Raw genomic sequence first — 12,821 nt, forward strand, 5'->3', positions numbered from 1 at the left:
AATGTTACTTCAACATTAATTTACTTAATTCTTAGTCCCAGTTTTCACATCCCGTATAGTACAGCATTTAAAGTATTTAAAGTAACAAAATTCTGGCTTTGCCAACATATTCACATCTTGTTTTTAAAGTAGTTAAATAATTAGTTGCTACTTCCCTACACCTCCTGGAGCATGCAGTGAAGTTGCACATGATAGATGTCCGCTAATTATGTGTTTAACTTTAACGAATCTCTCCACACTCCACTCACTAGAGTAAGTAGATCTAGTTAGTCAAAGTCAAAGTGGGCTGCCTCCCATTTTTTTGAACCATTGCCACTTAAAAGCAGACTAGAAAAAAACTCTGAAAATCAAATTGAAATAAGAGTTGCAAAGGATCTGGGACTGGCTGAGAGCTAGGTTTTTGGTTAATATTCTTGCTCAGTTTCTTGTTTTAAAGAACACAGTCTTACACATTATTGCATTTGTATTTCCTAAGAGTCCAGCTATGCTGACTGGGGCAGCTTCTCTTCTCTTCACTTACTTTAATTCAGTCTCCGTGGCCGGTGGGAGTCTGAAGCTTTCCTATCGCCCTTGGCCCCATCTAACTTTGCAGGTGAAATGCCAACTCGACTTTATTATCGCCCTCAATTCCTTCCCAGTTTGGCGTGCTTTTCATTCATGCGCTGGAGATGTTTAGGGTATAGGCAAATATCTCTAAGGCTGAGGATCACAGTCAAATGCCAGGACAAATGCCTATTGAATAATTGAGGTGGGAGGGGGGACAGGACAATGGAAGAAAATCAGTAGTTGGAAAGTTCCTTCACAGGAGGGTTTAAGCCTTCATTTCCCCTTTTTTGGCTGCTCCCTCCCCAACCTGAGAACTCCCTTCTCTCACCTTGCTGATTTCCCTGTTCTTTCAGTTTAGACTGCGTACTAAGTAACTGCCACAATGCCAGTTGTTTTAAACAAACCAATTTCTCTATTTTTGGCTCTTATTGAGAATTAACAAATATTTCTCAGAAGAAGAAAAAAATCCAGAATCTAGACGTATGATAAAATGAACCTAATATATGCTAAATTATTAATCTGCTGTCTTGTGAAAACACTGCACACTGGGCATCATTATTAGACTTTTCATCTAAATGTCCATTTTATGTGAAATCCAATGAAGGAAAATTAAGCAATAATGAGTATTTATATTTAAGCTCTGGTCAATGATCTCCTTTAAACATCATTTAAAAAAAAAAAAAAAAAAAAGCTGTATTTGGAGTTAGAATTCCTAGTTTAAGGCCCAGAGTTGCCTCTAACTGTGTAACAGGAGATCAGTCACTTAACCTTTCTAAGTGTCTGCATTGTTTTGTCTGCAAAATAAGGATGATGTTACCTGCTTCTCTAAAATCAGTTCTTCTATTCCCTCACTGGTAGAACTGTTCTGAGTAATAAATAGACCCAATCCCTTTTCGCCTTATAATTTTCCAAGCCTGGGCTTTTTTCTATTCAATAAGCTTCAAGATCCTCAAGTATTTCCCTGACACAGCTAAATCGCCCCACTCCGTGGAAGAGCATACTTGGAGATTTAAGCAGACTATTTGGCACTGCATATTAAAATTTTTTATATAGGATATATATTGCTTTGGTTTTTTTTTTTAATTTGGGGTTTTTTTTGCATGGCTTTTATTATATTTTTTTCCTCATTTGAACAAGGTAAAATAAAAAGTGAAATCCACACATTCCTAGCCTCCAAACCTTTCTCCTGGAGATGACCACTATTAACAATGTGCTCTGTATTTTAAGAATTTATTGATGCTTATTGTATGAGTTTGGGTAGGCTAGTTACTGTAAGAAATAGACAAAAATAAAAATGTGTAAACCCTAAGGTAACAAGTTTATTTCTTCTTCATGAGACAGTACTGGGTAGATGAGCAGGTGGGCCGGGTAGCCTTCCTCCATGAAGTCACTCAGGGACCCAGGCTGCTGACCCAGAGGCACTGACATCTTCAGCTCTCGTTCAGACTCACCCTGCAGGACATCTCTATTCCAACCCACTGTGCTGCAATTGCATATAGGTTTTCTTTCTCTCGGTGTCCCCAGCTTCCTGGCAGCATATCTGGCCTCCTGCACACTTGAGCCATAATTGCTTTACTCAAAATTGTGTGATTCAAATTCACCCTCCCAGGCATTCTTGGAACTCATTCCAGTTTGGACTCCTATTTCATCCTTCTTATCAGAGGTTTCTGGTACTTACCTCTACACCTCCATTGCTTTTTTTTTGAAACAGCTATACCAGCTGCATTCACTTCTGACATCGATCTCCATTTAGCTAAACTACTGGCAGTCCATGCCCCACTCCCCTTCTTTGTTTCAGCAGAGATTTTATTTTTCTAGATTTATTGAGATATAATTGATATATAACATTGTGTAAGTTTAAGGTATACAATGTGTTGATTTAGTATACTCATATATTGCAAAATGATTCCCACCACTGCACGAGCTAAAACACCTCTGTCCCGTTACATAATTACCATTTCCTTTTTGTGGTGAGAACCTTTAAGACCTCTTGTAGCAACTTTCAGTGATATAATACAGTATTATTAGCTATAATCACCATGCTGTATATTAGATCCTCAGAATTTGCTAATCTTATAACTGGAAGCTTGTACACTTTAACCAATATCTCCCCAGTCCCCTGCCCACACTCCCACCCCAGTCCCTGGTAACCACCACTCTACTCTCTGTTTCTCTGAGTTTGGCACTTTTAGATTCCACGTGTAAATGATTTCATACAGTATTTATCTTTCTCTCAGGAGAGATATTTTAAAAGTCATTTGCGAACAAGTGTTAACCACTTACCTCAGAAAGCGGCTTCTTTTGCCTGGTGTTTTCTTGCGGTATCTCTTGTCCATCTTTCCCCTTTTTTCACTCATACATTTTCCCTGAAAAATCCGTCTCCTCTTTTGTGTCTCCCTCTCTCTGCCTGTAGCCTTTCTCACCTCTTTCTTCCCTTACAGCCGCCATGTTGGTTGCCAGCCTCATTTAATCAGCTGTAACCAACAGCTGTGGTTCATTTCCCTTTCATTCTCTATCCCTAAAGTTGATTCAGCCAGGCTACACTCTTTTATTGTGACATTCTCTTGGGCTGCTCACTCAAGTTCACTTGTTCAACAGTAGTCACTCATGGAGCAGTTTTCCAGACTGCAAACCACACTCAGTTGTCAAACTCTTCTAACTAGTTTACGTTTGATTGACAGACGTTCGAACCGTCCTCTCCAAATGGAAAGCTCTGGCAAGGAGTTTACTGTTCACCACACAGAGCATCTCAACTCAACAGAGTCTGATAGTCTTAGAGGAGCATGGTGGGATTGCTATGAGAGTGTGCAGTGGGGTAGCCAATGGTCCGAGTTTACCCAGGATAGAGGGAGTTTCAGGGATGCAGGGCCTTTAGTTTCAAGCCAGAGCAAAATTTAAACCATCTAGTTTAAAGTGGGTCTTTCTATGCAGGGTCTTGGTTGGTTAAAGATCGTGATATGATAGTTTAGGATTAGTGAACACAACAAGGCAAAGATTTTGAGGTGAGGGTTTCTAAGAGTTTTGGGATATAAACTGTTGAAGCATTGCTGGGTCTTTCAAGAAGTTCCCAAAATGAATAATAAAGTTATTTTCCTGGGCAAAAGTTATGCTAATGAAGACAAGGGACCAGGAAGGTTATGCTAATAATAGACAGTAAGCTGAGGTGGGAGAGGTGGGAGACGATTTCTGTTCTCAGAGTTAATGCCACTCTCTCTTTTCCAAGATCTGTTTCATATCCACTGTTGTTTGTCAAATGCAAAACCTAGTGGGGGTTTTTTGTTCATTTGGTTTATGTTTTTAAATTTTTGCAAACACTGCATTACCTCCAACCCCAAGTCTCCAATGTCTGCTCCAGCTTTCATTCCACTCAGGAGAATAACAATAATAAAACTATCACCTATAGAGCCTTCACCATAAGCTAAGATACATGTCAAACCCCTTATAGACATTATTTGACCCTCATAAGAGTCTTATGAAAGAGGCACTATTATTGTCCCTATTTTACAGATGAGGAAACTATGGCTTAAAGAGGTCAAGGAACTTGTCCAAGGTCATGTAGCCAGAAGTGGCAGAGCCAAGATTTGATCTCAGGTCCATCTGACTATTCAGTAATAAAAAGGAGCAAATTACTGATATATGCTACACGTGGATGAACCTCACAAACACTCTGTTAAATGAAAGAAGCCAGACACACAAGACTACATATTTATGATTCCATTTATATGAACTGTCCACATAAGGCAAATTTAGAGGTAGAAAGGAGATCAGTGGTTCCTAGGCAAGAGGCAGGGAGTGGGAATTAATTGCAAATGTGCACGTGATTATTTTTGTCATTGATAGAAATGTTCTAAAACTGGATTGTGATGATGATTGATTTTACAATTCTATAAGTTTACTAAACATCATCTAATTGTATCTAATCACAACTCATGAAGTTAATGGAAATTCTCATTCAGTAAAACTGTTTAAAAAATCCCAGAGGCCAGATTCTAAGTCTTCTAGTTGTTACCAGCAACCACTAGGTGCAGGTTCCTTTAGGAATCAAGCCTTAGGTGCCATTCAGAAGGGGATAGACTATAAGTCTTACTAAGTTTTCCTACCCTCTTCACATAAGCCTAGGGAGGGCCTTTAAACTCTTTTAACCAATCTACACATGTTGAATACATTTAATTCTACCAACAAGAACCTATTTCTAAACAGGCACTAATTTCATTATTGCTAACTGTGCATTTTGATTAGCATGTATATAAACCTAAGTAGATAAATTATAGACATATATGATATTATCACATGTGCTCAAGAGCTTTAAATTACTGATATAGAAAAATAAACCCAAGTGAACTCTTAATACTCACTACCTCTACTGCCTCTGAAATAGCAATTGACAGAGGAGCCTCACTGACCTTATTCCTTTGCTGTAATCCGTTATATAATCCACTCAGACCCCCACTCCAGGGCCAGGTTACTTGCTGTTGTTAATAAAGATATCTGCCCTTAACAAACCATTGGAGAGATTTTTCTTTTCTATTCAAATCTAAAAAAAAGGCTCTGAGACTGTAGATAAGAGAAAGGTTGCCCCAAAATTTAAATGGATTGAAACTAAGCCAATGATGAGAGCTGAACAGCCACTGTGTCCCTGAATGGAGCCAAAAGTAGCTTGTTGTGGATGAGACTGGCTCCTGGGAGGAGAAGTCCCTGGGGCACCACATAAATGTGTATTCATCTCAGGAACATTTGTTAAACCTGATTTATGCTGTTTTATCTTTTATAAGAACAGAAAGGGATATATTACAGTGAATATATTTCTTGTACTTTTACAGAGAGATTCGGAATACCAGAAGCTTAACTTACATAGACCACGGCGCCCTAAAAGAGCTCCCCCTTCTAAAGTTCCTGTAAGTATTAACTCCTGTCCCTTCCTACCTTTTTTTTTTTAAGAGAATTATAATGTAGGAATATCCCTAGGATGATGCGGGCCATTTTAGTGGTGTGTGGCCTGGGGCAAATCACATCCTGTGACTTACTCCCCACCTTTTCCCATCAGGCAAGGTAACAGGTGAAATGATACACATTTTTAAAACTTATTCAAAAGTCAACACATAATGCTGGGACCAGAGACCTGCCCCAAGAGACATGAGGGAGAAAATGCCATCATGTATATATGGTCTTTAAATGAATATAACAAAACAAAACAAAAACCTCTGAAAGCCCACCGGTCAATTTTGTTAGGAAATGGGTATCACAATATTAGAGTGACTGTTACACAAAAACAAACAGAAAACAAAAAATGGTAAAACCTAATCTCTTAGAGCTAGGGGGACAAACATGGAAGGGACAGCGCTTACTGCTTTGCTTTGGTGACACCTTGTGAGCTAATTGTAACCTCAACGAGAGCAGGGACCACAACATTTTTGTTCTTTGTTGTATCTTTACTGCTTAGCGCCTACTGCCTAGGTACTCAAGGAAGTGTGTTCAGTGGATGTGTGTGTATGGCCTCAGGTCTTCTGGGTACCTTCCCTTCTTCCCTTCTTTCCTGTTCACATGCATTGTAAAAAATTAGAACACAAAAACATTATGAAGAAAAAAAAGCCAACCTTAATCCCAATACTCAGAAATAATCACTATTAACATATTAGTTCATTTCCATCTAGGGATTTTAAATAAAAGTATATATCCAAATGTATTTTATGAAATCAGTCTTTAAGGATGAATATAGAGTTTATCCAGGAAAAGGAGGGGAAGGGTTAGAAGAGAAATACAAGTGGATGGGATAGCATGGTAAAGATACAAAGGTGTGGAACCACATGCCTTGTTTGGGGAATGAAAAATAGTTCAGTATTGAAGAGGTAGGGGTGGGAGATGCCAGGAGAACAGAAGAGGATATGGATGTGAAATGTGGCTGAAAGGGTATCTGGGGAGTAATAAAAATTTATTGCACAAGGCAATCACTCCTGTGTGGACTTTGAGTTTCAATCCATCAGTAACTCTTTGATATGATGGTCCCCTACTATGTGCAGGGCTCACTGGGGAACATGTAGGATAAAAAAAACATTGTCCTTGCCTTCAAGAAGCTTACAATCTAGTTAAAGAAGATATTATATACGGAATTGAAAAGTTCCTCCCCTAGGAGAACAATGGTAAGTGACAAATAAGGGGTACATACATTATCTGGGGGTGCAGGTAATTAGAGGAGACATCCAGAAGGAGATGGACTTGTTCGGGGTTTTGAAGAATAGACAGGTCTTGGTCCAAATCCCTAATATGGCATTTCCAGCCCTTTTCAATATGGTCCCCACTTAACTCTGGGTCTCCCCACCCGACTCTTCCACATAAACAGCTATTGCAATTGAACTAGTTTGTTTACTGTTCTTCAAATATATGTCATGGAATCTTACATCTCTCCTTTGTTATTTGGAATGTCCCATTTGCTTTTTTGAGACCTCAGGCTCTGCTTCCTCTTCAAATCATATGCCTTCCCCTCTAGAAGGAGTCAGGTCAGAATTTGCCTTAGATGGTACAGCAATGGGACTAGAATTTTCGCTACTGGAAGACTTTCTTTAAAGATTTACTGGTAGTTACAAGTTCTCACCATGTCATACCGAAGCTCTCAAAAAAAATCACTAAATCCACTACCTATGTTCTAGTAGCTGCAAGAAATGTTAAACCAACTAAGTCTGAGAGGCATCCAGAGTTTGAGAGTTTTTGTATTCATGCTGTCAATGCACGTTTTAGTCTTGACATTTTGCCCTGATGACACAGCTTTGGAGAGTGAAGATATTGTCTTTGACTGATTTCCTCCCTTATCTGGACATATTTTTTCTGGTACTGCTGCCATGGTATTCTCAAGTGACTGCCATGGGAATACCATTCTTGGTAAAATAATGAACACAATATAATATAGAGTTTGAAAGAAGAAGCCTGGCTTGGAGTTGGGTAATTATATTGTCTTCCTGTCCCATCCTCTCCTTATTCTACCCTCCCTTCCCCCCAACACACGCATAATGTCCTCCAGTTAAAACAAGGAAATCACACACACACACACACACACACACACACGAAAAGAAACCTGAATTCCTATTTCTAGGAATCCCACTTGGTTCAAACAATCCCCAGATTCTTCTAAACAGAAAAGATGTATTGACACTGGTGGACTGGGTTAGATTCTTGTACCTTCAGGGAGCATCATTTCATCCAAGGATTAGAACTTGCCATGGTCTCTCAGATAATTAATGAAGGACTTAGGATTTGATCCGTCTGACTTCAGAACACATACTTTTAGCTATTACATTATTCTACTTCCTATGTGTTGATTTTCTTACCTTATTTCTGTTCTCTTGTTCTTCTTTTTCATGTACTTTAGTGGCATTTTCAACACTGGACTTAGAGTATTCCCAGACCTGACCAAAGTTTATTCCACTGATGTATTCTTCATACTGTAAGTGTGCACATATGCAATATTTGGCAATATTGTACTTGCCACTGACAAGAACTAGGCTGCAGCCAGAGGGGTTGGTTGAAACCAAGTGAAGCAGTTGTTTCAAGGAAGAAGCAGTGATCAGCTGTGACAAATGCACTGATGGATGAAGTACGGCAAGGACTGAGAAATGGCCATTGGGTTTAGTAATACGGGGCATCGGTGATTCTGAAGAGAACGCTTCCAGTGGGGTTCTGGGTGGTGGAGAAGTCTGGTTGGAGTGGGCTCAAGAAAGAACCAGAAGGGGGAATTAGAGAGAGTGACCATAACAAACTCTTTAGGGAAATTTTACTACAAAAAAGAAGCAGAAAATGCCTCAGTAGTTGGAGCATACTGAATACGGAGAAAAGGGTTTTTTGTTTTTTTGTTTTTAATGGGAGAAACTATGGCATATTTGTTTGCTGCTGGGATTGTTTGAATAGAAGGAATTTGATGATACTTTATTTTTCACATAGTTTTTCATAGCTTTTCACTCTCCCATGTGTTATCATATTTGCTCCTCTCAACCACCTTACAAGACATAAAAGGAAGTTACAATTTTTCCACTAAACAAATGAGGCAACTGAGGAATAGAAAACCTAAGGGATTTTGTCTGAGGAGAGTCCCAAGGAGCAGTTGTGAGTGGTGCTCAAACTACTTCCTGTGACTTCTGATTGGGGCCATGGTGCTCTTTTCCAAAATCTATGACACAGTTGAGTATCTTACTAGTTGTTTAGAAGTGAAAGGACATATGCAGAGAGAATTACAGATTGAGTTTTAATTATAGAATCAGCAAAATGTAGAATGACAGGATCCAAACTCTTGGGATTTTGTTAGAAAAAATGCCCATGCTTCTTTGCTGCAGAAGAGCTCAGTTCAAAATACAGGCCGTCTTCCAGCAGCTAGACTGGCATAGAAATGTTCTCTAGGAGTATCTGTCTTGCAAGTGGAGGGCACTTCAGTAATACTCATGAAATGAAATCAATTGATCCCATTCTAGCAACCCTTTTTAGGGGTTCCACACGCTGAGAAAACGAGTTGCTCTGGACAAAGTATTTGTCAGAGATTCATGAGAAATCTCTGAGACCCACCTGCTCCCCTTGCACATGAGGATTGTCAGGAACCTCAGCCCACACCCAAAGCTCGCTTGCTCACTGCACGTGTGGGGCTCTGAGTGTATGTCCACCTAGGACAGCTCTCACCACCTCACCGGATCTCTGAGCCACCAACAGCTAGTATCAATGGATCAATGACACCTAAAAAGAAATGATAAAACTGAATTGTGTCAGGTTATTTATTTAAGTGCATATGTGCAGCAAGAGCCCAGCTCCAGAAGGAAAGCATTTTTATTTTATTTTTTTTATTTTTGGCTGTGTTGGGTCTTTGTTGCTGTGCGCGGGCTTTCTCTAGTTGCGGTAAGCGGGGGCTACTCTTCATTGCGGTGCGCGGGCTTCTCATTGCGGTGGCTTCTCTTGTTGCTGAGCACGGGCTCTAGGTGCATGGGCTTCAGTAATTGTGGCTCACGGGCTCTAGAGCGCAGGCTCAGTAGTTGTGGCACACAGGCTTAGTTGCTTCGCGGCATGTGGGATCTTCCTGGACCAGGGCTCGAACCCGTGTCCCCTGCAACGGCAGGCGGATTCTTAACCACTGCGCCACCAGGGAAGCCCAGAAAGCATTTTTTTCACCAGGTGTTTTTGTTCCTCTCCTGCAGTGAAATTACAGACAACCCCTACATGACTTCGATCCCTGCGAATGCTTTTCAGGGCCTGTGCAATGAAACCTTGACACTGTGAGTATTGGCAGTTCCACTCCTGCCAAGAATGAAGTATTTATTTGGGTCGCTGTAATATTTCCACAGGCCATCCAAGAATCGTACTGGCATATAGTATGTGCTCTATGGTCTACCGAGGGTTTCACATAGTTAAATAAGAGTAGTGCCTCATGGTGCCGTGCTCTACAGGTGACGAAGTGGTTTAGGTAACAAGACGAGAGTATTCCCTTACAGAAGTGGTCAGCGCACTTTATCTGTAAAGGACCATTCAGATTTTACAGACCACATGGCCTTTGTGGCAACTGTTCAACTCTGCCATTGCAGGGCAAAAGCAGCCATCCACAATATATAAACTAATGAGCATGGCTATGTTCCAACAAAATTTTATTTACAAAAACAGCCAGTGGGCCAGATTTGGCCTGCAGGCCTTATAGTAGTCTGGGTTCTAGTATTCCCATTGAATAGAGGAAGAACCTGGGGTTAAAGCAAATTTAAGTGACTTTCCCAAGGTCACTGAGCTAGAAAATCATGATGCTAAGGGCTTTTCATACTCTGCACTCATACTTCAACTGTGTCATCACAAACTATTATTAAGCTCCTATGAAGGGATATTGAATAGAAAACATCATCATTTTTCCAGAGTTTGAATGGGTTCTGCTCTTTCGTTGTTCAAAAGAAATGCTAGATCAGGGAAATTCACAGAATGTTCTAATGAAGGAGATTTAATAGAGGTACAAAAGATAAGTTAATTCTCCAAGCCGGTAAATAATTCCCCTCTCATCAAATTAGCTACAAAGTAGAGTTGGGACTACGTCCAAAGGATTCCGTCTCTCTAGTTTCAGTACCACTGCCCAGGTTCAGGCCTGATGGGGGTTTTGCCCAGATTGTCACCCAGCTCCTTTTCTCCAGTCACACTACAGTCCAAGGGTTCTTCATCGTATGCAAACCTGATTGAATTATCACCCAGCAAAATTGATCCAAGCCTCCACAAGACTCTTTGAAGAGGCAGTTTCCAAGCATTCCAAGTCGAGCAGTCTTGACCCTGTGAGGCTATCTCAACCTCTGGGACTCTATCCACAGTGGAGCATTTCCATTCATCCTTCTCGAAAAATGGGGAGAGCTCTCTTGATAAGACAAGAGACTCCTCAGCCACCATTTCATTTGACAGCACAGCAAAGACTGGGGTTTATCCTGCTCAGTCCCCAAACCTCAAGGCCATTTACCTCTTCTATAAAGCCTTCCATTGTGCCATTTTCCACTCATTGTATATAAACACCAGTCTCAATTTCTTTGCAGAATGTTACCTCCACCTTTTGACATCTTTTTCTAAGGACCCATATCCCAAGCAGCCCTCTCAAGGGAAAGCTGCTGTTTTTCTCACACCCAGCATGGGGCCCAGTAGGCATTTGATAAACCTCTGAATGAAGGAACCTTAACTTTCCTGAAATCTAGAGGTGGGGATGGCATAGCTTGTCCATTATCTTTTCAGATGATTATTTCTACATACCTGCAAAAGTCCTGGCTTCTTTAAAGCTCAGGCTCAAAAAACTACAAACGTGAAAGGGTATGTGTCCAACAGCAAACTTTGTACCCATATTCCTGGTAGGATAGAATTTCAATCAAAGTTTGCAACCCTTTGTTCTTTCTTTCTTTACTATGTTTTTCTTTCTTCACTATTTTCCCTTTTTGAGACCTACTTGTCCAATAAGAGTTTTATTTAATCTTTGAAATGTAATTCCAACAAAGAACATTTTTATTGTCCAGGCCTCTCAGCAAAGTTTGGGAAAATAGAAATGCCAGATGTACAATTCTCACACCTTCATTAACGAACTCTAGTTCAGAAAAAATTAACTTCCTATAAAGCTTTCTCAGCCTCTGTGCTTAGCGTCCCTGTGCATTGCAGTCTTCCCCCAGGACACCTTAGTAGCAGGAATTAAACTCATTGTGTAATTATTTAAAACAAAACAAAAAACAAACAAGGATTGCCTCTTAGTCCTTCACAACTGCATAAGATAAATCCAAGTTTTCAAGGTATTCATTTTAACATGGTCATCTCATAAGTGTCCACACCTTACTTGTTAAATGTATAGCTATTCTATCCTCCCAGTAACCTTTTGATTAGGTATTATTTTATCATATTTTTACAGACAAGGAAAACTGCAGATAATTGAGGTTGAGAAGTTCTCAGGGTCACCTACTATGAAGTGACAGAGCCAGGTCTAATTCCAAGTTTGGAGTCTCCTGTGTGCTTCTTACTGTGTTACCAGAGTTCACAGGAGGCACTGCCATAGTTTTCAGAGTTCCCCTACAATCGCCACTCACTGTGCCTGATTGTGGACATGGCAGCCTTCTCTTACCTCATGCCAGTAGCCCCCAGGAACCCCCATGCACCCCTGTGTAGACCAGAGTTCCCAAGGCTGGAGCTCCTTTTCCAGCAAAAAGGATGTGTCCTTTTGGTGGGTGGGAAGAATTGCTTTTGAGTTCAGAAATCCTGATTCCCGACAGCTGTGCATCAGTGCGGCTTTAGCAAATCACCTCCATATCTCAATAACCTGACTAGGAAATAGAGGAGATAATGCTTCAGTCCAGCCCTTAGAATCACTGTATGAATTAATTAGTTGCAGAAACATAGCAACAAGTTAAAACATTAAAACTTCCCCAAAAGGCCATGGTCTATCTATTTTCTTAGATTTGTTTTTGAAGTTCAATTTGATTCAGTCCTCAACCATTTAATTAAGCATTTAATGTATGATACACCCTGAGGATTAAAAATATGAATATAAATGTGAAACAACATTTTAAAGAGAAAAATATAAAACCTATGCATTCAGATGAATAATGTCTTAAAGTGCTCATCTTGAGAAACTGCACTTATTCCTCCATCATTGACATTGGGTTAACTATTTCCTGAAACCCCAGTTTTTTGAGTATACGTAGAACATTAAAAAAAAAATCCTTAATGATTGCAAATCTTTGTTCATTAAAGTGAATCTGCTTCTGGGAAACAGCTTAAAGCTCTAGGAGTTAAGTCTGGAGAATGGGGATTCAAAC

The 12,821-nt window shown here is 40.1% G+C and overlaps 1 protein-coding gene across 1 annotated transcript in view; it reads left to right on the plus strand.

Moving 5' to 3' along the window:
• The window catches only part of TSHR (thyroid stimulating hormone receptor), a 154,208-nt gene that overhangs the window by 103,265 nt on the left and 38,122 nt on the right, over positions 1-12,821 (plus strand). Inside the window, exons 5-7 of the mRNA XM_059915806.1 lie at positions 5,367-5,441; positions 7,907-7,981; positions 9,711-9,788. Of these exons, the coding sequence (XP_059771789.1) occupies positions 5,367-5,441; positions 7,907-7,981; positions 9,711-9,788 (228 nt within the window). The remainder of the gene's footprint in view (positions 1-5,366; positions 5,442-7,906; positions 7,982-9,710; positions 9,789-12,821) is intronic.

The sequence above is a fragment of the Balaenoptera ricei genome, chromosome 2 (assembly GCF_028023285.1).
Source record: "Balaenoptera ricei isolate mBalRic1 chromosome 2, mBalRic1.hap2, whole genome shotgun sequence".
Classification (NCBI taxonomy): Eukaryota; Metazoa; Chordata; class Mammalia; order Artiodactyla; family Balaenopteridae; genus Balaenoptera; species Balaenoptera ricei.